The sequence below is a fragment of the Gossypium hirsutum genome, chromosome D11 (assembly GCF_007990345.1).
Source record: "Gossypium hirsutum isolate 1008001.06 chromosome D11, Gossypium_hirsutum_v2.1, whole genome shotgun sequence".
Taxonomy (NCBI): Eukaryota; Viridiplantae; Streptophyta; class Magnoliopsida; order Malvales; family Malvaceae; genus Gossypium; species Gossypium hirsutum.
Window position 1 is genome coordinate 69818510 of NC_053447.1, and position 26953 is coordinate 69845462.

The 26953-nt window shown below is 33.7% G+C and overlaps 1 protein-coding gene and 1 long non-coding RNA gene across 6 annotated transcripts in view; both read right to left on the reverse strand.

The window, feature by feature from the left end:
• Window positions 1-4648: 4648 nt before the first annotated feature.
• Window positions 4649-26953, reverse strand: part of LOC107925746 (UPF0481 protein At3g47200) — a 62381-nt gene continuing 40076 nt past the window's right edge. Inside the window, exons 2-4 of one of the 5 annotated variants that reach the window (XM_041105119.1) lie at window positions 6052-6146; window positions 5394-6003; window positions 4649-4787 (exon numbers count right to left, since the gene is read on the reverse strand). In XM_041105119.1, the coding sequence (XP_040961053.1) occupies window positions 4760-4787; window positions 5394-6003; window positions 6052-6146 (733 nt within the window). In that variant the 3' untranslated portion in view covers window positions 4649-4759. Of the gene's footprint in view, window positions 4788-5393; window positions 6147-7637; window positions 8336-26953 lie in introns of those variants that run through there. The other 4 variants (XM_041105117.1, XM_041105115.1, XM_041105114.1 and 1 more) reach the window with 4 other exon arrangements.
• LOC121223520 (uncharacterized) lies at window positions 11180-24781 on the reverse strand. The gene is made up of 3 exons (XR_005920825.1): window positions 24648-24781; window positions 12092-12156; window positions 11180-11565 (listed from the first exon to the last, which is right to left on the reverse strand). It is a non-coding gene; the product is annotated as an uncharacterized lncRNA (long non-coding RNA).

Consider the following 26953-nt stretch of genomic DNA (forward strand, 5'->3'; position numbering starts at 1 on the left):
CAAATTTTTTTTTTATATTTTTAATATTTTCAAAATTTTATATAATTAAACTGAAAGAACTAATCAACCAGTCTAATAGATTCCATCACCCATCTAGTTATAAAAAGCTTTTAACATTTATAAACTCCACATTATTTAATTCCCTAAATTACCTGCCCAAGCCTGGGTTGATAACAGTTTCGTCGATGAACCTTTGGATTGCACTCATGAACTTTTCGCCATTTTTTCTCGGGCTTGTAAGCAACTCAAGAACACGAAAAGGTAATTGGTTTTCCAACAAGAACAGATCCGAGTACACAAATGTCAGCAAATCGTTTTTAATAAACAATTTACCATCATCATCATCATCATCATCATCATCGTAACGCATGTAAACTGCTTGTAAAATTGCGCAGCCGTCAACGAAGAACATCCAAGCCAGTTCCCTGTTATCGTAGCCAGTCTTCTCTAATTCCTGTGGATCATAGCATTTCCTCAAGCCATCGATCTCTTTCTTCATGTTTCTGTACAAGGAATCCTTATCGACTCCAATGTTTTTGACGAAATGTGCTGCTAATTTGAGCTTGATCTCTTTGGATTGATAGAGGGAGGGATCACCGTAGTGGAATGGGCCGATTGAGATCACTTTCGGCGTGAAATACTTCTTGAAATCTTCGTTACGGCGAAGGGCTGGTGGGACTTTTCGTATTAATGGTTTGGCAGCGAGTTTGCGTAGGCCGCCGTCCAAAGCTTTGTCTAATGACCGGAGATTCGCTTCTTCGAGAGAGCTGAGACGGACGTCCATATCAATTCCCACGTAATCGTTGTTGGTGTTGTTGTCGATGATTGTTTGATCAGTGGAAACTGCTCCGACGGCTCCGCCTCCTTCCTCCGTGGACGACATTTTCAGGCTGACCGGCTTGAAGTAATTAACACGGTGATTTTGAAAACTGGTTTTGGCTGATTGAGTGATGTTGGAAAAAAGGTGGCAAAATAACTTTTTGAATATTCACTCTGTTAAACAGGAATAGTGTAGGACTAAATTGATCCATATATATATATTTTATTAATAGAAATGAGAATTGTACTTTGCCAAGTTTCTAAGTTTGGTATTTGTTCTTACTTTCCTTTTTCAACCCTAGGAACCACTCTCATCACTTTTATTTACTTTGCCAAGTTACTAAGTTTGGTATTTTGTCACTCCAACATAACTTTTTTTTTTAATGAAGATTCCAGTATACATTGTTTCAATAATAAATCGAAACAAACAAATTTATTTTTTGCACAACGGTGGCGGGAGGTGGCAAGCAAGGGCCTTGGTCCCCCTAAATGTATAAAATTATAAATTACAAAGGTAAGATTGTATTTTGGCCCTTAAAAATTATAAGGCTTTAATTTAGTCCTTTAAAAAAACTATAATGATATTAGCTAATACAATGATGAAATTGTGTTTTTACTCTTATCGAAATTTATAACTTAATTTAGGTCCCTCAATTTTTTTTGGCTTCGTCCTTATCTCTACACTAGTAAAAATTCTAATCTATATCAACCACAATGGCGAGAACTATAACAGTCTGATTTTCAGTGGTATCGAAGAAGATAGTTTTGAAACCCCATTTTCGTTGTCTGGGTTCATAAATATTAATATTTAATACTTACAAGGCTAGTATAAAAGTTTATTGAAGTTTGGTCCTGTAATTTTGTCGAATTTATAGTTAAATAAGGTATATGAACTAAATTATAAAAGTCCAATCACTATAGATTTTTAATTAGCAAAGGACCAAAAGGGCTATTAAACTATCTTTAAAATTATATCATAGTGGATATAAAAAATATTAAATTTAGTTAATTAAACTTGATTATGATTAATCAATCTAGTTTAATTAAATTCTAATTAGACTATATATACAAATTAAGTGGAAAAAATGAAAACATTGTCATCTTCATCATCTTTGCTGAATTTGAGAGACAGAAAAACCTAGAAAGCTTTCATACATTCGCTCCTCAATTTCTAAGGCGATTTAAGTTTTTTGTCTTGTAATATTTATATATTTGAGGTTATGGACTCTTGAATTATTTAGCTCATGTAATAATTTGCAAAATTGTTAAAGTTGTTGAAAGTTGCCGTTTTTAGTTTCTTGAATAAAAAGATGTTAAATGGATAGATTTTAAGGTTAGATGTGAAAAAGAATTAAATTATAAAATTTAAATTGATAGTTTTATGCAAAAGGATAAAATTGTATAAATTGAAAATTTGACGCTAGTTTTTTTTATAGTTTTAGATAACAGAGAGTTCTAGAAAAATGTGATTGAAATTGATTTCGAAATCAAAACTTCATTTTGAAAGTTATGACTATTTCGGATTTAGAGATTAAATTAAATAAAATATGAAATTTTAAAAATATGAGAAAAATAAAATTTAACTGACTCATGCATGCATATAACAAAAACTAAAATTTTAAGGACACACCTTCAGCATTTCACTTCATTAATAACGAAAGAAGCTTGGCTCCCTAGCTTTCCACTTCATCCAAAATTGTTGAACTTTTGGCCTACAACGCAACAGCAGAGAAGCATTGAAGCTCAACCAGTATAGCAACAACAATTTGTTCACATGCAACTAGCTTTAGTTTTTTTGTAATTTGTATTTAAAGTTACTAAGATTAGTTGATGATTTGAATAATGTCCAATGTGATGTAATAGCTGATCTGTCAACTACATTTTCTGTGTATAATTTAAGCTTTGTTTTAGTCAAGTTATTAGTGGGAGAAGTTGTGTATTAGGAAACTGTAATGTAACTTATATGTTTATCTTAATGAAAAATGTATATGAAATCAGTTTTCAGGTTTCATTTTTGTTCAATTCTCTTTGCATCCCTTTCTTGCTTCTTTTCTCCTTTGTTTTCTGTCAAAACACCAACAAATGGTACACAAAGCCTGTCATCTTTGAGCGCCTTTGTTGTTGGTAGTTGTTTTTGTGAGAAACCTTGAAGAAAAAGAAACTGAGGCTGTTGTTTTTATTTTGCTGCAAAATGAATTTTACACCACCACCTGTTTTTGCTGGTGAAAACTACCACATTTGTGTAGTAAAGATGAAAACTTACCTGCAAGCACATGACTTGAGTAAATTGGCTAAATTTATTCATATCCACAAAATTATTAGAATTTTCAAATATATTGGAGAGACATTGGATGAAACCACAAGGGAACTCACAAATTGGAAGAAAAGCAAAATGACATGGAAGGAGTAAAAGAAGAGATGGCTAAATTGCCTGAAAATTTAGCACCTATGTTAAGCAACATTGATGATAAAACACATAGGATGGAACCTAACTCATGAAAAATCTCAAATTTGCAACCCCATATTATTCACATGCCAACCAACCAAATTTTTTTGTCCTTTTTAGGGTCTACAAGACAGGTAGCAACCATTATTGAAGAATTAGTCACGTTTTAAATATTTTCTTCTAAGTAAGCACAACGACATTAATAAATTTACTTTTTAGAGTCTATATAAGGAAAAGGGCCTTAGGATTTGCTACTGCCACACTCACTTCAGCAACAATCACTTCAAATTTTCAAGCATACAACAGCAGCAGCCAGCGAAATCTAAGAAAGGTATGCACTAATCAATTGTTTTTAAGTACTAATATTAGGGATAAAGTAATATTTAATTATCTGAATATTTTATAATAGGGACCAAGATATAAAAAGTTTAGAAGTTGAAGTTGAATTCTATATCTTTACACAATTTAATCATATTGGTTTGTAATTTTACATATTTTAAAGGAATTAGATCAAAATTTTATCATTTTGGAGGTTGAGATGCAATTTTACCGTGTATTAACACCCAAAACATAAATTTCCATTTTAGGTGGCCGAAGCCTTGGTTATTTATCTACTTTGATCTTTGAACTTCTTTTTTGTCTAAATTAATTCGAAAATTTGATAGTTTTTCCTAGTTTAGTCCTTCAACCTTGGTCTATGCTACATCATCGCTTTCATTCTTTTTTTTTTATTTAAGTTTTTTAAAATTTTCAAATGATGACGTGATATAATCTTAAAGTGTCATGCTATCTCTCTTTAACGGAATTCAAGTTCATGGACTAAATTAAAAGAATTGTTAAGTTCAAAGACTAAATATTATTTTATCCCTAATATTAGTTACCTTGTTTTAGAAGTTGATTGAATTTATTGCTTGCTTACTTTTGTTATTAACCATTGCTTTGTTCTTCTTCTTCTTCTTCTTTTTAATTTTAGGTCCCGTAATAGAAAAAAGATGGATGAGAAATTTCTAAAATCATTAGAAACTAGAAAATATGATCTCAAATCCAGTGATTTACCCATATCAAGTTACAGAGACTTGGGCCCTGGCTGTGGTGAATTCATCCCCTACAATGTTTAGAGCTATTTACAACTCCTCCCCAACATTTAATAGAAGAATAAAAGCACTTGAGCACGCTTCAACCCACAGCCTTCTATACTAACAATAATGTTGATACTAACTAAATTAAAACTCAATTTAACAACTGTATAGATTTTTAGGTTAAATAAATTTTAAGTACACATATTACTGTTGTGATGTAAGTATTTAGGATAAATCACCCTGCATTGTCAGACAAATTGACCCACACTATAAATTGTATATACAAACAAAATTAAAGAGCATTGGTAAAATGTATAAAAATTTTATTAACATTCAATATTTATAATAAATTAAACACAAATAGAATATACAAAACTTTGATGCCTAGAATCCTTTAGGGCACTTCAAGCAGCCTTTAATTTTTGTGATTGGATGAGTCTTGGCTGCCACAAATTGAAGAAGAAAAATATATAAAAGCATTTCAGAACAAATACACACAAATTAAGCATCGGCATGTAAGAAACTTACATAATTAGTTCGTTTTCGGTTTCACAAGTTTAATCGTTTTAAGTTTGGGATTTTAATTTTTGGATTATTTTAAATTCGAATGAATGTTTTGTTTGAATCAATTTATATTTGAGTGAATAATAAATGGGTTTAAATTGCTAATTTTTTATGGTCAAACTTAATTAATTAGTTAAATTTTCGGATTCATGTTAGAATTGACACATTTAATTAAAAATATTTAAACATTAAAATAATCAAAAAGTCCCTAAGTTCAACTTCCGGACGAAAATTTATATTTTTACTTAGGCTTCCCCATTTTTTCAAATTCTTAATTAAGCCTCACAAAAAGTATTGAAATTTTCAAAATTTTCAAAACTTGCCTTTAATTTTCTCAAAATTTTTGATTAAATCTCTTAAATTTTATTTTCAAAAAAAAATTTCATTAAACACAAAAAATTAAATAGATTGAATCCAACATCTAGGAGTTACAAAATTCTCATAAATAACAAGAGTTTACAAAAAGACTAGTAAACAACACTTACTTTTGTTGATGTATGGTATAATAAGTCTGCAAAGCACCAAGCAAAAGTGCTGTAATGGCACCCATAAATGCCAAAAACGTCCAAGGACTCCTAAAATAAGTATGATAACCTTGAGCTGCATGCTTAATCCACGTAGTCTTACAATGATCATGTATTTTCCGTTTAACCCCACTGTAAATCATCGGACTAGGAACCAAACCAGTGTTCATCTTATTGAAAAGCTTAGCCACTTCTTCATCACTCCCCAATCTGTTGTATAGTATGCCGGCGTCTCTCAGGTCTTTAACATCTTCGGCTTCATCAATCAATAAATCAAGGAAACACATATATGAAGTGACGGCGAAATCGTTGTGGAAATCCGGACACATTTCGTAAGCTATTAAGTTCATGGTTGAATCATCGACGGAGATCGGCGGTAAACATAATTTTCCGACGAATAAGATACGGTTGAAACTGATGTCGGTTAAACAACTTGTTTCGCTGGCTTTTAACGATATCCCGAGTTTTTTAAGCTCTTTTACGTTATGAATGGTGTGTGAATGGCACCGTTTTGTTCTTTCTTCTGTTCTATCTTCGTGTTCAATGCAAAACGGAAAACACCACCGCCGTAGTTTTTCTATTTTGAAAAGGAGTCTTTTATGAATTCCCCACCCCCGTGGTTTTTCTTTTTTGAAAAGGAGTCTTACTCGTAGTAGATGCAATAAGTGAATTGGCGTTCCTTCTTGCTGCGGCCACCAGTCACTAGAGCCAAATCTGTGTTAGTCAGGAGCCAGCTAAAATCAAGGTTTTCAATGGTTGAATCAAATCATTATTATTTTAATAAAAAATTATTTAAATTATTAAATTACATTTTAAACCTTTTAAAAATTATTAAATTATAAATTTATATACAATAAAATTATACTTTGACTCCTCAAAATGAATAAAAAATTGTTCAAACACTTTTGAAAAATGATGAAATTATAAATTAATACATAAAAAAAATCTAAGAATCAAACCAAACTTGTGGATCGGCCTAATTACATAGAGAATCGAGCAAGGTACTGATCCAGAATAATAAGTTAAATCCATTGAATCCAATCATAGAATTGATTTTTTATATATTTTTAATATTTTTAAAATTTTATATATATAATTAAACTGAATGAACTTATCAACTAGAAATGAGAGTAATAGATTCCATCACCCATCTAGTTATAAAAACCTTTTAACATTTATAAACTCCACAAAAATGGTTAAAAAAACTGTTTTGCCAGCTACCCCAAAGTTGAGTGATTGTTGCTGTAATTTACCCCATTTCTTATTTGAAATTGTAAATTTTTAACAAGCTAAATTTAAGGTTTTCAAAATTCAACTCGTTAAGTTATCGATTTATAAGTCTAATTGGTTTGACGAATTCATCCGATTAATTAAATCAATTATTAAAAATTTTCGATTTGATTGCCCAATCCAATTAGTTTTTTTTTTGTTCAACCTGTTCATATAGATTCCCAAGTTGATTGGTCCAATGATTTCCTTCGGACTAATACCTTAATTAATTTCCAATCCAAATCGATTCAAATAATATTAACTAAAATACAATTTTTATTATTTTATTAATGCAAAAATTTTACCATTTTAAAGATATTAAAATATAAAATTTCTATTTCAAAAAATTGGATTTGAAATCATAATTTTTTTCCTAAAGAAATGTACACTCAACAGGACCAAAGGAAATCACAGGGAAATTTTGTTTTATGGACAGTCTTCATCACAAATAAAAACTGATGTCTTTTTTTAATTGAGTGGGACCATAGATAATGTGGTGAAAATGGTCCATTAAATAATTTATCACAAGCAAGAGTAATTCCAAAAATAGAAAATTACATTTTAATTCTTTAAAAATTATTAAATTATAAATTTATATATTATAAAATTACACTTTGATCCTCAAAATGGAAAAAATATTTTGTTCAGTCTTTTTTTAAAAAAAATATGAACTTATAAATCAATACATGAAAAAATTTAAGCGTCAGGCTAGTTGGAAAGAAAATTGAACAAAGTATTGATCCAGATTAGATTAGTTGAATTGAGTCATCGAATGGATTTTCTTTATATTTTTAATATATCTTTAATATTTTCAAAAACTTATATAACTGAATCGAATAAACTAATCAATCAAAATTAAGAATCTAATCAATGTAAAAACCTTTTAACATTTATAAACTCGACAAAATGATTTTTTTTTTAAATTCCTTAAATTACCTGTCCTCGGCTGGGGTGATAGCAGTGTCGTCGATGAACCTTATGATTGCATTCATGAACTTTTCGCCATCACTCGAGCTAGTAAGCAATTCAAGAACACGAAAAGGTATTTGGTTCTCCAACAATAACAGATCCGAGTACACAAATGTAAGCAAATCGTTTTTAATAAACTGGCCATAAATTTTACAAATATCATCACCGTAACGCATATAAACTGCTTGTAAAATTGCGCAGCCGTCAACGAAGAACATCCAAGCCAGTTTCTCGTCATCGTCGCTATACTTCTCTAATTCCTGTGGATCATAGCATTTCCTCAAGCCATCCATCTCTTGCTTAATGTTTCTGTACAAGGATTCCCCATCGACGCCAACTTTTTTGACGAAATGTGCTGCTAATTTGAGCTTGAGCTCCTTGGATTCCTGGAGGGTGCGATGATCGTGGTGGAGTGGGCCGATTGAGATCACTTTCGGCCAGAAATACTTCTTGAAATCTTTGTTACGGCGAAGGGTTGATGGGACTTTTCGGATCAATGGAATGCATGTGCCTTTGGAAGCTTTGACTAATGACTCGAGATTCGCTAATTCGCCCTTCCAGCGTAGCAAGTCAATACGAATGCTCACGAAATCGTTGTTGTTGGTGATTGTTTGATCAGTGGAAACTGCTCCGACGGCGCCGCCTCCTTCCTCCGTGGACGGCATTTTCAGGCTGAGCGGTTGGAAGTAATAAAGAAGGTGATTTTGTAAACTGTTTTTGGCAGACTGAGTGATGTTGGAGAAAAGGTGGCAAAATGGCTACGATGAGGACAAATATTTTATAGCCTACATGATAAACATATATGGGAAATACTTAAGGTGTAATTCAAATTTACCCCTTAGTGTTTATATTTTTATTAATATAATTTTAATTTTTAATTAAATTTAATTCTCTTTTGAAAGAGTCAATGATAAAAAAGAAAAGTTAAATTAATATTTTTTAACAAAAATAGTAATAAATATTAAAATTAAGAATAATATTATAGAACCTAAATACTCAACACAACCCAAAACCTTCGCCTTAACCAAGAAACTAATACTTCCTAAATTTCATTAGCTTAATAATAGCTATTCAAATATATTTTTTCATTTTATTACTTAAATTATTATTACTTACTTTAACATTTAAATTATCATTATATTACATGATTAGTTCCAAATATTTAACATTGTAACTATGCTTCTTTAAATATAGTAATTGCATTTGTTATTCACATGTTATTCACATGCCAACCAACCAATTTATTATTCACATTCCTAACTTTCTAAATGCATCAAATATTTCATATTCATGTACTAACAAAGATCATGCCAAGAACCCACATGCAAATTCATTATATACCACATTTTAACTCAACAAGACTTTTACACAACCAAAGATTACTCCAAACGTTTATACGCATGTCGCAATCCTTGACTCAAATGATAAAAAAAAAACACCAAATTGACAATAAAATAGTGTAAGCTTCGAACGATCCAATCGACATGTTCCACAATGTAACACCTAAAAGGAAAAAGAAAACAATGGGGTAAGCATATAAGATGCTTAGTAAACTCATATGTAATCTAAAACTTACCTAGATTAATTGAACATAAACAATTACTCAATAAGCTATCAAATTTATTTTTCCATGGCACGTAGATATCGTATATGTAACAACATTTCAAGTCGAAAATGTTAAATACAATGTTGAATCATTATGTCTTCTTTTCTTAAGTTTCACTTATAGAAATACAATATAGGTTCAAGTACAAATATATGTCTCGATTAATCTAGAAAGAACTAGACAAAATTCACATATGATATAGGCATATAATGAGTGTGAGACTCACACGTCACAATTGAGAATAATGTTATAGAACCTAAATACTCATCAACCCAAAACCTTTGCGTTAAGCAAGAAGCTAAGACCCTATCGGAGGGAGAATTTTATATCTACAACACTTATTAAATTTCATTAGCTTAATAATAGCTATTCAAATATTAAACATTGTAACCATGCTTGTTTACATATCGTAAGTGCATTTGTTATTCTACCCAACTTATGAAAAATCTCAAATTTGCAATTTATTATTCACATGCCAAACAACCAATTTATTATTCCAACCAACCAATTTATTATTCACGTGCCAACCAATTTGTTTTATCGAAGTTATTATACTTATAAGCTTTCACATATAACCATGCTTCTTTACATATATTAATTGCATTTATTGTTGTACCTCATGAAAATTTTCAAATTTGCAACAACATATTATTCGCATGCCAACCAACCACTTTTTTTTATTGAAGTTATTATACTTATAAGCATTCACATTTAACCATGCTTCTTGTAACACTTTTCATTGGATCCAATCGTTGGGTCCGATCTACAAGACGCTACAGTCATTGTCAAAGCAACTACAGTCGAAATTACGATAAGATAATTTTCATTTAAACATCAAGCAAGATTCAACTACAGTAATACATTAATTATGAGTTTTAATCGAGCTTACAAAAGCTTTTTTGGTAGTCCGAACAAGAATTAGGACCAAACTATAAAGATTTGAAAAGTTTGGAGCGACGTCGCAACTTCAGCTTTTCCTCATCGCAACATGACCATCTCAGTATGTCACATCATATCGAAAAGCCTATGCTCATCGCAGCGAGACTCTCTGACTTGGCAATGTCGCAATGTCAAGATTCGTAGCCATGATGTGAACTCTATATTTGACAAAAATATACAATTTGGTACCTAATTCAAAGCTCCAACTAAAATCATGCAAGAAAAATACATTACATGCCATTTCTAAATGACTTAAAACTTACGTAAAACATGCTAAATAAGTTCAAACATATCAATTCAATTCCATAGCAATTCATATTACCATTTCATCAATTGTATTCAACTTTTCAATAACTTAAACTAAATATCAACAAGTTATACAAACATCTACCATTACCTTTATCATGCCATAATGAATCATTCCATTTCAACCAATCATCACATTAGTTCTTTCATTTTTCCTTTGTAGTCAACATATGCAAACCAACTTAAATAGATCACATTCCAACTTTCTAAATACCAAGCTAAGACCCTATCAGAGGGAGAATTTTATAGCTACAACACTTCTTAAATTTCATTAGCTTAATAATAGCTATTCAAATATTTAACATTGTAACCATGCTTCTTTACATATAGTAATTGCATTTGTTATTCTACCTAACTTATGAAAAATCTCAAATTTGCAATTTATTATTCACAAGCCAAACAACCAAATTATTATTCCAACCAACCAAATTATTATGCACATGCCAAACAGCCAATTTATTATTCACATGCCAACCAATTTGTTTTGTTGAAGTGATTATACGTATAAGTTTTCACATATAACCATGCTTCTTTACATATATTAATTGCATTTATTGTTGTACCTCATGAAAATTTTCAAATTTACAACAACATATTATTCGCATGCCAACCAACCACTTTTTTTTTTTTGAAGTTATTATACTTATAAGCTTTCACATGTAACCATGCTTCTTGTAACACGTTTCATTGGATCCGATTGTTGGGTCCGATCTACAGGACGCTACAGTCACTGTCAAAGCAATTACAATTAGAATTACGATAAGATAATTTTCATTTAAACATCAATCACGATTCAATTACAGCAATACATTAATTATGAGCTTTAATCGAGCTTATGAAAGGTTTTTTGGTAGTCCGAACAAGAATTAGGCCAAACTGTAAAGATTTGAAAAGTTTGGAGCAATGCCGCGACTTCAGCTTTTCCTCATCGCAACATGACCATCTCATTATGTCACATCATATCGAAAAGTCTATGCTCGTTGCGGCGAGACTCTCTAACTTGGCAATGTCGCAATGTCAAGATTCGTAGCCGTGATGTGAACCCTATATTTGACAAAAATATACAATTTGGTACCTAAATCAAAGCTCCAACTAAAATCATGCAAGAAAAATACATTACATGCCATTTCTAAATGACTTAAAACTTACCTAAACATGCTAAGTAAGTTCAAACATATCATTTCAATTCCATAGCAATTCATATTACCATTTCATCCATTGTATTCAACTTTTCAACAACTTAAACTAAATATCAACAAGTTATTCAAACATCTACCATTACCTTTATCATGCCATAATGAATCATCCCATTTCAAACAATCATCACATTAGTTCTTTTACTTTTCTTTTTAGTCATCATATGCAAACCAACTTAAATAGATCACATTCCAACTTTCTAAATGCATCAAATATTTCATATTCATGTACTAACAAAGATCATGCCAAGAACCCACATGCAAAGTCATTATATACCACATTTAACTCAACAAGACTTTTACACAACCAAAGGTTACTACAAACGTTTATATACATGTCGCAATCCTTGACTCAAAGTGATAAAAAAAACTACCAAATTGACGATAAAATAGTTTAAGCTTCGAACGATCCAACCGACGTGTTCTACAAGGTAACAACCTAAAAGAAAAAAAGAAACAATGGGATAAGCATATGATACGCTTAGTAAGCTCATATGGAAACTAAAACTTACCTAGACCAATTGAACATAAAAAATTACTCAATAAGCTATAGAATTAATTTTTCCCTGGCACTTACATACATATAGTACATCTAATAAAATTTCTGTTAAAGAAAAACAATTTGACTCTTTTTCTGAAAAGTTAATAACTAAATTTAGCTCAAATAAAAAAGAAAGAATAAAAGTCAATTTGATAAAAAATATAAATATTGAAGATTAAATTTATCATTATATCTTTTTTAAGTAATTATTTGTGGTGGGCCATTGTTGACACTATTTTTTTGATCGAAAACGGGGTCGACTTGGGTTTTGAAAATGAAAACGAAAGCGGGAGTCGCCACCAATCCTTTTTGATAAGGTGTGATTGGGTCACCTTGAAAAGTGGTTGTTTTTAATAAACGGTTTGATTTTTATTAAAACAACAAGTTTGGTCCACGAAATTCAGAAAAACGGGTTCGGGAGTCGGTTACGCACGAGGAAGGATTAGCACCCTCGATACGCCCAAAATTGGTACCTAGTTGATTACTTAATGCCTTAATATTGAAAATTGAGAACTTTGAAGAATTTTAAAAATACGATCCTTGTATTAAAACGTTGAAAATTTTCAAAAAAAAAGGGGGCATATTTCACGTTATTTGAGAAAGAGAATCATATCAAGTAACTTAGGACACAATGTCTCGAATTCCCGATACGCGAATGAAAAATGCTTATTTAAAAGATATTTTAACTATCTTGGATTAAAAAAGGGATCACGACCAGTAAGTTAGGACACGATCCTTTTTTAATTCTCGATATCGTTTAAAACTTGAGTTTGATAAGATTCGTGTAATAAAGTCTAAAAGAATATTCAATTGTTTAAATCAAATGAAGAAATCGCAACCCAATACGTTAGGGCACAATTTCTCAAAATATTAAACACTGAATATTGCATTTATTTCGAAAAATCCTCGTCTCGAGAAAATAACGTGTCACATCCAATGCGTTAGGATACAACGTATTGAATTCTCGATAACGAGCTTTTTATCATTTTTAAAAGAGTAATCTCGATTATTTAAATTCAACGAAAAAAATCAGAACCCAATACGTTAGGGCTCGATTCTCTCGAAGGTCTTAAATATCGAGTATTATTTATTTTGAAATTTCTATTTTTGACGAATCCGAGTAAAAAGTGAATGTAAAATAATGATAATGATGATAATGCAAATAAAATAATGCATGCAAATAAAAAGGATAAATAAATAAGATGATAAATGTATAATAAAAAGAAATCAACAATGTATACACAAAATAAAGTAAATATGCAAACACAAACTAATGCACTTAAATAAATAATAATAACAATGAGCATGTAAATAAATAAGTAAATGAACACCAAATGAAATAATAGTAATAAAAAATAAAAAAACAAAATATATATATATGTACGTAAGTTAAAATTTTAAAGTATAAAAAATGTATGTATGTGTACGTAAGAATATGTATGTATATAAAACTATATGAAAATGTAAAAACATATAAGTATGTGTATATATTTATAAAAAATATGTATATAGATATATAGATACAAATTATAAAATATAAAAAAATACAAAAATAAGTATATACATATATATATGATAAATTTTGAGATTTTAAAGATATAAATAAACAAATAACAGCAATAATAATTAATGGTAAAAGTATAACATCAAATTTATTATTTAATAAGAAAACAAACAAAATACAAAAGGACTAAATTAAAACTTTAAACGAACTTCGGGGCTTAAATATGAAACAAACAAAAGGAATAATACAGGACCAAAGTGAAACACGCTTAAAGCGTGAGGGACTTGTGGGGAAATATTTCCCCGTCCTGAAACGCTGCGTTTCAACCATGGGCAGCAATTGGTCTAAGGACCAAATCGGAATAGAAGCAAAATCCACAGGCCGAAATAAAAAAATACTACATTGAAGCAAATTGTGAAAGCAGAGGGACCTATTGCATAAATAGCCCATTTCATGAAAACACGCGGATCCCCCTGGAGCGGGTCGGATCACACGCGGGTCATGGGGCTTAAACGGCGCCGTTTCAAGCTTATTATAAATATAAAAAAAACCTCAAAAAATTTCAGTTTCACCTTTCTTTAGAAAAAACAGAGAGCAAAGCTCTCTCTCTGAGGCCTCTAACCGGCCATGGCTGTCGGCTTTAGCGCCACCGTGGACGATGGCCGACGTTGCGCAAAAGAAGCCTTTCAGCCCCGATTCACAACTCACACGAAAACCAGGCCTTCCTAGCCCGAAAGATATGAAAAAGGAGGGGTCTTTCGTACCCCTTTCAGTCCGATTCCAACGCTGAAAATGGTCTCCGGCGACGGGCTTTCGAGACAGGTAAGTATCCCTTTTCTTTTCTTTTTCGTTTTGTTTAAAAAGTTATAGAAAATAAACAAAAAAGGAAGAAAATAAACAAAAAAGAAACGCAAGAACCGAAAAAAAAATAGACTGAGATCAACCTTTTTTTTTTGCTTTTTGATTTTCTTATTAATTCGTTGTATTTTTGTGAAAATGTTACAAAAGAAAAGGAAGCCCCCCCCATTTTCGGTTTTTTAATGGCTTTTATATAGCCTTTTACAAGCTTTGTTCTTTTTATTTTTACTCTATTTTTGCTTCTTAATGTTGCGTGTTGCAGGTGAGCAGTTGGGAGCAGGTGAGCGGCGATGGGACGTGCGCGGCGGCCAACAGAACGGCAGTGGCAGGGCAAGTGGGGTGCGACAGCACTAGGGTTTCAGAAAAGCTGAAACCCTAGTTTGACCCTTAGTATTTGGGCTTGGGTCTTGGTTTGGGCTGAAGGGTATTGGGTTAGTTGGGCTGGTGGGTTAGTTTAATTGGTTTAGTTTTTTTTGTTTTTGTAATTGGGCCCGGGCAAATGGGCTTGTACTGCTGCCCCTCTTTGCTCATTGTCGTGTAACGAGAATAGAGCAAAGACTAAGAAAAGCCCATTTTGCCCAGTTTCGCCAAATCTTGACTTCTTCTTGCGCTTCTCTTCCTTAAGTAGTTTCACTCTAGTCTACCGTGTTGTGTTGCTCCAACCCACTCCACTGCAACTTCAGAGAGATACGACTTGTAGTTTCAATCCACTCTGCTGTAACTTTAGGAGGCGAGTTTTGTGGTTTAAATTTGCTTCCCTACTACCTTAGGAAGATAAAATTCACAGTCTTCGATCTGCTCCACTACTGCTTAGGGTGACAGAATCCGCAATCTTCAACCTACTCCATTATTGCTTAGGGAGATAAGACTAATGGTTTAAATCTGCTTCTCCACTATCTTGGAAAGATAAGATTCACCATCTTCGATCTGCTCCACTACTGCTTAGGGTGACAGAATCTGCGATCTTCAACCTACTCCACTACTGCTTAGGGAGATAGGACTAATGGTTTAAATCTACTTCTCCACTATCTTGGGAAGATAAGATTCACCATCTTCGATCTGCTCTACTGCAACTTCAGAGAGATAAGATCAGTGGTTTATAGCTTTAATCTGCTCTATAGCAACTTCAGAGAGATAAGATTTGCTATTTTCAATATGTTCGTCGAGGAAGTAAGATTCGCCGTTGCGGCCTCAATCTTTTAATTACAATGTCGAAAAAGCAAGATTCACCGTTGTGGCTTCAATCTTTTCCGCTGCACTGCCTGGAAAGTAAGATTCACCGTTGTGGCTTCAATCTTTTAAATTACAATGTCAGGGAAGTGAGATTTGCCGTCGTAGCTTCAATCTGTTCCGCTACATCACCTGGGAAGTAAGATTCGCCGTTGTGGCTTCAATCTTTTGAATTGCAATGTGAAGTGAGATTCGCCGTCGTAGCTTCAATCTATTCTGCTGCACTGCTTGGAAAGTAAGATTCGCCATTGTAGCTTCAATCTTTTTAATTGCAATGTCGGGGAAGCAAGATTCGTCGTTGTGACTTCAATCTGTTCCGTTGCATCGACTGAGAAATAAGATTCGCTGTTGTGACTTCAATCTTTTAAATTACAATGTCGAGGAAGCAAGATTCGTTGTTGTAACTTCAATCTGTTCCGCTGCATCGCCTGGGAAGTAAGATTCGTTGTTGTGGCTTCAATCTTTTAAATTGCAATGTCGGGGAAGTGAGACTCGCCATCGTAGCTTCAATCTATTCCACTGCACTGCTTGGAAAGTAAGATTCGCCATTGTAGCTTCAATCTTTCTAATTGCAATGTCGGGGAAGCAAGATTCACCATTGTGACTTCAATCTACTCCACTGCAATGCTAGGAAAGTAAGATCCGTTGTTGTAGCTTCAATCTTTTTAATTGTAATGTCAGGGAAGTAAGATCCGCTGTTGTAGCTTCAATCTGTTCCACTGCAACGCTAGGAAAGTAAGATCCGCTGTTGTAGCTTCAATCTTCTTAATTGCAATGTCAGGGAAGTAAGATCCGCTGTTGTAGCTTCAATCTGTTCCACTGCAACGCTAGGAAAGTAAGATCCGCTGTTGTAGCTTCAATCTTCTTAATTGCAATGTCAGGGAAGTAAGATTCGCTGTTGTAGCTTCAATCTGTTCCACTGCAACGCTAGGAAAGTAATATCCGCTGTTATAGCTTCAATCTTTTAAATTACAATGTCAGGGAATTAAGATTCGCTATTGTAGCTTCAATCTGTTCCACTATAACGCTAGGAAAGTAAGATCTGCTATTGTAGCTTCAATCTTCTTAATTGCAATGTCAGGGAAGTAAGATCCGCTGTTGTAGCTTCAATCTGTTCCACTGTAACGCTAGGAAAGTAAGATCTGCTATTGTAGCTTCAATCTTCTTAATTGCAATGTCAGGGAAGTAAGATCCGCTGTTGTAGCTTCAATCTGTTCCACTACAACGCTATGAAAGTAAGATCCGCTGTTGTAGCTTCAATCTTTTTAATTGCAAACTATGGTTTCTTCGATTTGCTTCGCTGTTAGTACAGGAAGGCAAGATCTGCTATCTTCATTGAACTGTTCTCTAGTGAACATGACATTTATGTTCTATTTTATGAACCTAATTGTGCCTAGTGATTAGGATGGCATGATCAGAATGAATCAACTGCTCCTAACTAGATGTGTATGAATGGCATTTGCATGATGTCATGAAGATGATTCCTTAATGTTTAAGTTGTTATTGCTCATTGCTTTATCACTGACGTGTTACAACGCCTTCTTGTTTAGCTGGCATATCCAAAGAAACACTTAATCTGATTGCACCCCCATTGTGAACGTCAAAGTTCAATCCACTGGATGCAAAATTTGAACCATCTTTCTCCCGCTGTAACCCAAGGGTAAAAATATATGACTTTTCCCAATCTTCTCCTATCGTAATTCAATGATACAAAATGTGAAGCTCTTTGGTCCTTTACCCCATTCCCAAGGTGTCATACCAAATGCTTATGCACAATTACAAAATTTTCCTCTCTGAGAAAACCTTTTCTTATCACTTGGTGATCATTGCTTGTTTGTTTATTGAAGCTTTGTCACCAACACGACATCTCGTCATTTTGTTCAATCAATGTTTGGACAACAAAATCCAGAAGGATAGTCTTTAACTTAGACTCTTCCTTCTTAGATACTTCACCCTTTAAACTTGATGTTTTCTAAACAATAGTCCTGTTTCAGGTTCCTATATTATTTAGAAACTTCTAGAGTAATATGCAAACTTCCCTTGTGAAAGTAATATTTGTCCATTAATCATTATTCCAATGCAACATGCTTGCAAAAAGGGTTATAACAATGGATAAGAATAAAGATGGTTCTGAGCATAGCTCAAAATGAATAAATTATCAAAAATAGTAAAGAATAATAAAAAATTTGATTGGGAATGTATATCTTAGAAAAGAAAAAGTATTCCAAGAACAACAAATTTAATATATAAATAATATGAAGGTTGGGTGCCCCAGATATCGCAGCTTGAATTTCTCTGTACAAACTTTTTGAATACATGTGTTTAGGAGATCAACAGGACTTTGTCGATGCCCCAAGATGTCGCCTACCCTTTCCTACTGATTCAGGTATAGCAATATCACCATATGCCCCGTTCTGATCAAAATTTGAGCTGCTTTGATCGCCTCATCCCCCAATTTGATCCAAAATTTGAGTCGCTCTGATCACTTAATGTCCCATTATGATCAAAAGTTTGAGCCGCCCTTTTCGGGTTTTCAACTCAAATCCCCTTTGGTCTCAAGGTGCCCTTTGCGGGTTTTCACCCTGGCCTCTTTTTTTTTTCTCTTTTTTTTTCAACTCATTGGATTAGACATGTCCTCGTTATCCTTTCCGATCAAGATTGACGCTTTTCCAGATAAGGCCTTTCACATAAGGTTCTTCCCATATTGACATGAAGTTCTTTTTGTGTGGAAAGGATCTTCTTCGATACTAGGTCCTCTCATGGAATTCTCTTCTTCTTCTCCCTCTTTTTTTTTGAGCTCACATCATTTGCTTTTGGCGCATTTGACCATGATGGATAACTTTGAACATTCCTCCTCAATCGAGATTGGGTCCAAAAACTTAGAAAGAATCTCGTCTTTAATAGGCAAAATCGCAATAGGCCCAAGAGAACGGCATTGCCCCAATAGAGTTTTTTTTTCAAAGTGCCCTTTGCGGATTTTTACCTTGGTCTTTTTTTCTTCTTTAAACGAAGTGTTTCTTGACTGGATCCGAGTTTATAGGATTATCAATCTCACTCAAGATCAGTGCTCCTCTGAAAATGGTCTTCTTTATAACACAATGACATCCCCGGCTTGGCATTCATTTCCTTCTAGAATCCTTTCGTTAAGGAAGAATCTTTTTTAACATCCAGCCCTCTCGTGGAATTCTCTGAGATGAGCCTATTTATTATGGGCTCATATTATTTATTTATGGTACATCCGACTCTAATAAATAGCTTTTAATCCCTTTTCCTAGGGTCAACTGATCACATCGCGATTTGATCCCTCCAACAAGCAATGAGGGGATTTTAATAGGTAAAACTACCTCAATCCTGTAAACCAAAAAGAGAGGTGTTGCCTCAGTACACATGTTTGAAAAACGATGAGGGCAAATAGTAATTTCTCATGCCAGTCCTTGTTCACCTCTAGGTAATTTGGTGACAAAACGTGGTGTCTGCTTCTGAATTGATTTCAGACCTCAGTTATCATGCTATCATTTAAGTTCAATGCATTTTCCAATACCATCCTCTCTGAAAATCTGTATCGGTATAGGATGACCTTGATTCATGAAGTAGCCTCTCAAAAATGAAGCAACGCCCATTAGAAGTCTTCGATAATGGTGCTGTCCATGCCCCATTTTGCTCAAAATTTGAGTCGCCCTTTTTCGGGTTTTCAACTCAGATCCACCTTTGGTCAAAGCACCCTTTTGCGGATTTTCGCCTTGACCTCTCCTTTTTCTTTTTCTTTTTCTTCTTTTTTCTTTTTCTCTTTTTTTTCTATTTTGACTTTGATTTTTTTTTATTTTTTTTATTTTTTGATTTTTTTTATTTTTTTTTGAGTCTGAACTCATGAGATTAGGCAAGTCCTGGTCATGCTTTTCGACCAAAATCAATGTTATTCTAAAGTCTTCCACATAAGATCTTCCACTTTTATCTTGTATGTGAAAAACCTTCTTTGGTACTAGATTTCTTTCATAGAGCCCTTTTGGGAGGCAACTACGACAGAAAACTTTGGATCTTTCTCTTTAATCAGGATAAAATCCAACAACATCTTGAAGGGATGGAAACCCGACTTCAAATGGGCAAAGCTATGCTGACTTAACGAGAGAGGCATTGCCCCGGCAAAGAATTGCATCGTTCGCACTGTAAATTTCTGACATCGTGCTGTTGTGCAGGTTTTATTATAAGAATCGAGGCATACCCCGGTATGATCATATAAAGACATCTTTGAACTCTAGAGGTAACTCAATAAGGTCTTGCTTCGTCTCTGTGGTCAGGTCAGTTCTAGTCTTCATGAAGCTCACAATTTCTAATGATTCCTTGAGAGGTAGGATCTGTTTATCTTCTTGTTCTACCATCCTCAACAAGTCCGGAGATAGGCTACAATCTGTATCATCTTCAAAGTCGTGAGATCCCTCTAAACACATGTCTCGCTCAAAATGAGATTCTGAGTCTGTAGCAGTGTCATTCATGTCATTGATATTCAGGGACCTATTGTAGGTACAAGAGAATATAGAAAGAATGTATGAATTTAAGAATAATTATCTGCACAGTATGATTATGAATGAAAGAATGATTTGGATGAAAGAATAAAAGAATAATCATTCAAGAAATGAAAGAATATTGGTTCAAAAGATCGCAAAGATGCATTCCATTAAAATAATGACGTTCAGACATGAGCCTATTTCACAAAAGACTTCTTGTTGCCTCTAGGCTAAAAGCAACAAGTGTGTTTTGAATATTACTCTGAGTAAGCTCTAAATACTACAGAGGTTTCTTTAGAACACTCCCAAGTTTATAAGGGCGAACATCTAACAAGATCTCTTCTCCAGTTGTTTCTTCGTATTCAGCACTGATGTGAACATTTCCCAACATTTCTTCATTCATCGCATTCCCTTCATTATCCGTATGATTGAGTAGCGGGTTTTCTGTACTGAGTGAATCCTCAAATTTGACAATGCCCATATTGATGAACCTTTCGACTAGCTTTTTAAAGGCCGTGCAGTTTTCTATAGAATGCCCCGTAATTCCCGCATGGTAGTCGCATTGTGCGTTCGTGTCATACCATTTGGGATACGGAGACTGTATGGGTTTTAAGTAATGAGGAGCAACAACATGTGCATCGAACAAGCTTTGATACAGCTCTTTATATGACATCGAAATTGGTGTGAACTGTAGCTTCTCGGTGCCTGGTTTCACTCCAAATTTTTGCTTTAAAGGATTCTAATGTCTGGTGGTTTCTATTTTTAGCCTGCCTACAGTGATTGGTTTTGAGTGACCCTTGTTATATCTGTTTGTATTATCCCCCCTATTCCCCTTCTTCCTTGGGGCCTTTATAGTATCTAGGTACTCTGCCCTCACCTGCTTCATTTTTACTAGATCATCACGAGCAACAGGAAAATGGTTCCTCAAATTGGATTTTGGGCCCGTTAGGCCACTCACTGGTGCTGTTGTACCAGTCTGATATTGTTGAGATCTTATGGTAAATGGTGCCCCTTGTGGGTGCCTACCTGGCTGGACCTAGACACTTGTCGGAGTACAATCCAGGGAATAAGCAAAATCCTCATTATCAATCCCAGAGTGGTCTATCATGTCCTTCATTTTTTCTGACCCTCCAGCTAGCAATCGGTTGAACTGGCTCATCATGGTTCTCTGTAATTCTAGCATCTGATCTCTCATCTCCTGTTGAAATTCGGTCAATTGCTCCTGCATCTGTGTCTGCATTCGCTCTAATATCTCCAACCTTTGGTCCATTCTTTTAGTTTCTATTCGGGTACCGCAAGAATGTTGGTTTTTCAGATTTTCTGAAATAATTTTACCTAATTAAGGTCACTTCATGAAAATCTAATACATATGATGTAATGTAATGCAAATGCATGAAATGAATGCAAAAAGAGACGTTGATTCTTGGTTCAATTCTTATTATGACAACTTTACTAGAAAACAAATCTCTTTACATAAAGCGGATATATATATACGGCTTTGCCCTTATATTCCAAGTCAACGATCATTTTCTTCATTCGAGCGTTAAGATAAATCTCACGAACTCTTCAAAAGGAACGTCTCTTCTATCACCCTTTTGCTTGACCCGGGCCGTTACTCACTCATCCTCGTGATGCTCGTTGGCTTCTCTTTAAGAAAGTTCAGCGGCTCTCGAATAATCCTTGTCATCTTTAGTCCTCGGGCATCAAAGCAATAGTTGTGTTGTCCTCTATCATCTTTCTCTTGATGTGTTTTCTCAGAACATATTCGGGCAACCGTATTATTTTCCACTTTATCAAAAGACCCATTTCCTTATGACAAGCTCTCTATTTAACAACTGAATATGAATCAACACCTCTTTTAATGATGAAAATTCAATGCAATCAAAACAGAAAAGAAAACAGGTTAGTATAAAGCAAAAGCAGGCAAGAATAATTAGAACACCTATTTGGGTAAATACTAGGGGTTCAAAGTGGTTCTACCTAGGGTGGGCTCCTAAGGTTCACTACATGAGGTTTGGTTCTAAAATAAAGGTACCCGAACCAGCAGATTCCTCGATCTTCACCCATTATAGGCTTATACGGACCGAGTTCAGTTCAGGGGAATACATTTCCCTATGGCTACACGGAGATGAAAATCTCATGAAGACATAGGTACGGATGTATCCCAAAAGTGATCCACTATCCTACACGGAGGTGAAAACCTCAAGAAGGGCTAGCTTCTCACTCCCACTTAAAAAGGTGTGACTAACGGTCATACAATGCAATGCAGAAAGGCATAAAAAATTTAAAATATAAAACATGATGAAAACTCAAAACAATTGAAATGCAATGGGAGGATCGTCTATTTAAATCACATTTTCAACTTTCGACAAAAAGACAAGAAATAATCAACTCGTGGCTTGACTCTCTTATTTAAAGTCCCCAGTGGAGTCGCCAAGCTGTTGACACCATTTTTTTGATCGAAAACGGGGTCGACTTGGGTTTTGAAAATGAAAACGAAAACGAGAGTCGCCACCAATCCTTTTTAATAAGGTGTGATTGGGTCACCTTGAAAAGTGGTTATTTTTAATAAACGGTTTGATTTTATTAAAACAACAAGTTTGGTCCACGAAATTCAGAAAAACGGGTTCGGGAGTCGGTTACGCACGAGGAAGGATTAGCACCCTCGATACGCCCAAAATTGGTACCTAGTTGATTACTTAATGCCTTAATATCGAAAATTGAGAACTTTTTAAGAATTTTAAAAATACGATCCTTGTATTAAAACGTTGAAAATTTTCAAAAAAAAGGGGCATATTTCACATTATTCGAGAAAGAGAATCATATCCAGTAAGTTAGGACACAATGTCTCGAATTCCCGATACGCGAATGAAAAATGCTTATTTAAAAGATATTTTAACTATCTTGGATTAAAAAATGGATCATGACCAGTAAGTTAGGACACGATCCTTTTTTAATTCTCGATATCGTTTAAAACTTGAGTTTGATAAGATTCGTGTAATAAAGTTTAAAAGAATATTCAATTGTTTAAATCAAATGAAGAAATCGCAACCCAATACGTTAGGGCACAATTTCTCAAAATATTAAACATTGAATATTGTATTTATTTCGAAAAATCCTCGTCTCGAGAAAATAACGTGTCACATCCAATGCGTTAGGATACAACGTATTGAATTCTCGATAACGAGCTTTTTATCATTTTTAAAAGAGTAATCTCGATTATTTAAATTCAACGAAAAAATCAGAACCCAGTACGTTAGGGCTCGATTCTCTCGAAGGTCCTAAATATCGAGTATTATTTATTTTGAAATTTCTATTTTTGACGAATCCGAGTAAAAAGTGAATGTAAAATAATGATAATGATGATAATGCAAATAAAATAATGCATGCAAATAAAAAGGATAAATAAATAAGATGATAAATGTATAATAAAAAGAAATCAACAATGTATACACAAAATAAAGTAAATATGCAAACACAAACTAATGCACTTAAATAAATAATAATAATAACAATGAGCATGTAAATAAATAAGTAAATGAACACCAAATGAAATAATAGTAATAAAAAATAAAAAAACAAAATATATATATATATGTACGTAAGTTAAAATTTTAAAGTATAAAAAATGTATGTATGTGTACGTAAGAATATGTATGTATATAAAACTATATGAAAATGTAAAAACATATAAGTATGTGTATATATTTATAAAAAATATGTATATAGATATATAGATACAAATTATAAAATATAAAAAATACAAAAATAAGTATATACATATATATATGATAAATTTTGAGATTTTAAAGATATAAATAAACAAATAACAGCAATAATAATTAATGGTAAAAGTATAACATCAAATTTATTATTTAATAAGAAAACAAACAAAATACAAAAGGACTAAATTAAAACTTTAAACGAACTTCGGGGCTTAAATATGAAACAAACAAAAGGAATAATACAGGACCAAAGTGGAACACGCTTAAAGCGTGAGGGACTTGTGGGGAAATATTTCCCCGTCCTGAAACGCTGCGTTTCAACCATGGGCAGCAATTGGTCTAAGGACTAAATCGGAATAGAAGCAAAATCCACAGGCCGAAATAAAAAAAATACTACATTGAAGCAAATTGTGAAAGTGGAGGGACCTATTGCATAAATAGCCCATTTCATGAAAACACGCGGATCCCCCTGGAGCGGGTCGGATCACACGCGGGTCATGGGGCTTAAACGGCGCCGTTTCAAGCTTATTATAAATATAAAAAAAAAACCTCAAAAAATTTCAGTTTCACCTTTCTTTAGAAAAAACAGAGAGCAAAGCTCTCTCTCTCAAGCCTCTAACCGGCCATGGCTGTCGGCTTTAGCGCCACCGCCGTAGCGCCACCGCCGTAGCGCCACCGTGGACGGTGGCCGACGTTGTGCAAAAGAAGCCTTTCAGCCCCGATTCACAACACACACGAAAACCAGGCCTTCCTAGCCCGAAAGATATGAAAAAGGAGGGGTCTTTCGTACCCCTTTCAGTCTGATTCCAACGCCAAAAATGGTCTCCGACGACGGGCTTTCGAGACAGGTAAGTATCCCTTTTCTTTTCTTTTTCGTTTTGTTTAAAAAGTTATAGAAAATAAACAAAAAAAGGAAGAAAATAAACAAAAAAGAAACGCAAGAACCGAAACGAAAATAGACTGAGATCAACCTTTTTTTTTGCTTTTTGATTTTCTTATTAATTCATTATATTTTTGTGAAAATGTTACAAAAGAAAAGGAAGCCCCCCCCCCAATTTTCGGTTTTTTAATGGCTTTTATATAGCCATGGTGAATTCATCCCCAACATTTTAGCAGGCCCAGGTGGATTCCAAGAACACAAACAATTAAATTGGCTAAATTTATTCATATCAACCAAATTATTAAAATTTTCAAATATATTCAAAAAATAGGAGAGACATTGGATGAAACCACAAGGTAAATCACAAACAGGATCAAATTGAAAGAAAAGCAAAATGACATAGAAGGAACAAAAGAAGGGAGGGCTAAATCGCCTGAAAAATTAGCACGTGTGTTAAGCAACATTGATGATAAAACACATAGGATAGAGCATATGGAATGTCGCATGGAAGAGAACATGTAGAAGATCAATAAGGGGCAAATTAACAATATTATAGAAGAATTGAGGGGCTTGAAAAGGGAAATAAAAGAGTTAAAGCGGGATGTGAAAGAAATTAAAATAAAAATTTGTATGAAAGAAAGATAAGGGTATTCTTTTGCTAGTCATGGATGTAATAACGAAGTTCAATTTTCGTCGGCGTTGTACGGAAGAATCGAAGATGAAGTGAACGAGTTTTTAAGATTTTTGAAGTTTAATATCGAAGGATTGTCGTATGTGGGTATGTGAGTGTGTTTCTATTGTAAGGAATGGTGTAAAAAATTTATGATTTAAGGTTTTGTTATATAAGGAAGGAAAGCACCTTTTAAGATTATTAGAGGCACTTATTCACGTGTTGTGTTTTGAATTGAGTTGTACTTTTTTTTAGTGTATGTATTATGGACCTGTTGATGTGGTACAAGTTTAGTTCTTTTGAGTGCATCTTGTGATGTTAAGTATGTTTTGTTGGGGCTCTTGGCTCCTATATTTCAATGATAATAAAATATATTTCAAGCATAGTACTTTTTGTATATTTAGATTTAATATTATACTTTTATTTTAAGATAATCTTTCTACTACAACAATGTTTAATGCAAATATGAACTCATGTTGCAATTTACTATTATCATCTGATTGGAATGCAACATCTATTTAAACTTCGACACGAAACTAAATTCCTCCATAAACTAGAAAAATATCATTAGTTCTTCGTAAGTTATTTCACCTTAATCTAATGACCATTGTAGAGGCCCAATTTTATTCGGACCAAACAAATAAAACAAAAATAAAAACGAAAACAAATAAAAGTCCATTAATAGTCCAAATTACAAGCCTAATGACCAAATCCATCTGCTAACCCTAATACCCAATAACCCAAAGCCCAATAGCCCAACTATCCTAAACAACCATAAACTCTAATTTCCCCCTAAGCCTCCAGCCGCCGCTCCTTGCCACATGAGTGAGCACTTCTCCTAAAGACACCCACGCCTTAGGTCTGCCCCCTGCCATCGTTTCACCAAAATGGCTTAGGGGCACACCTTCCCTTGTCATTGACCACTACCATGGCATCTGCAAAAGAAGAAACAGAGAGTAGAAATAGAGAAAAACAAAAAGAAAAGAACAAAATATTATATTTGGTTCGGCTATAAAGGTTGAACCCTCTGTAATTTTTAAGTGGGGGAGACCGAATACAAAAAAGAAAAAAAGAACAACAAAGTTTAAAAAAAGAGGTAGCTTATCGATTGTTCTTTTTATTTTGAAAAATATAAAAAACAAAAGGCTCGATTTTTACCTGTGGCGCTTTGTCCCCTGCCGTCGTGGGAGCCCTTCGTCAGACGAATATGTGCAGGGGTGTTTTCTTTTCTTTTCTTTTTCTTTAAAAAAAACACATTTTTTTGAACTTTCGTTTTTTTGGGCCTTTATGACTGGACAAGAGGGGGTCTTAAAGAGAAAAGAAAGG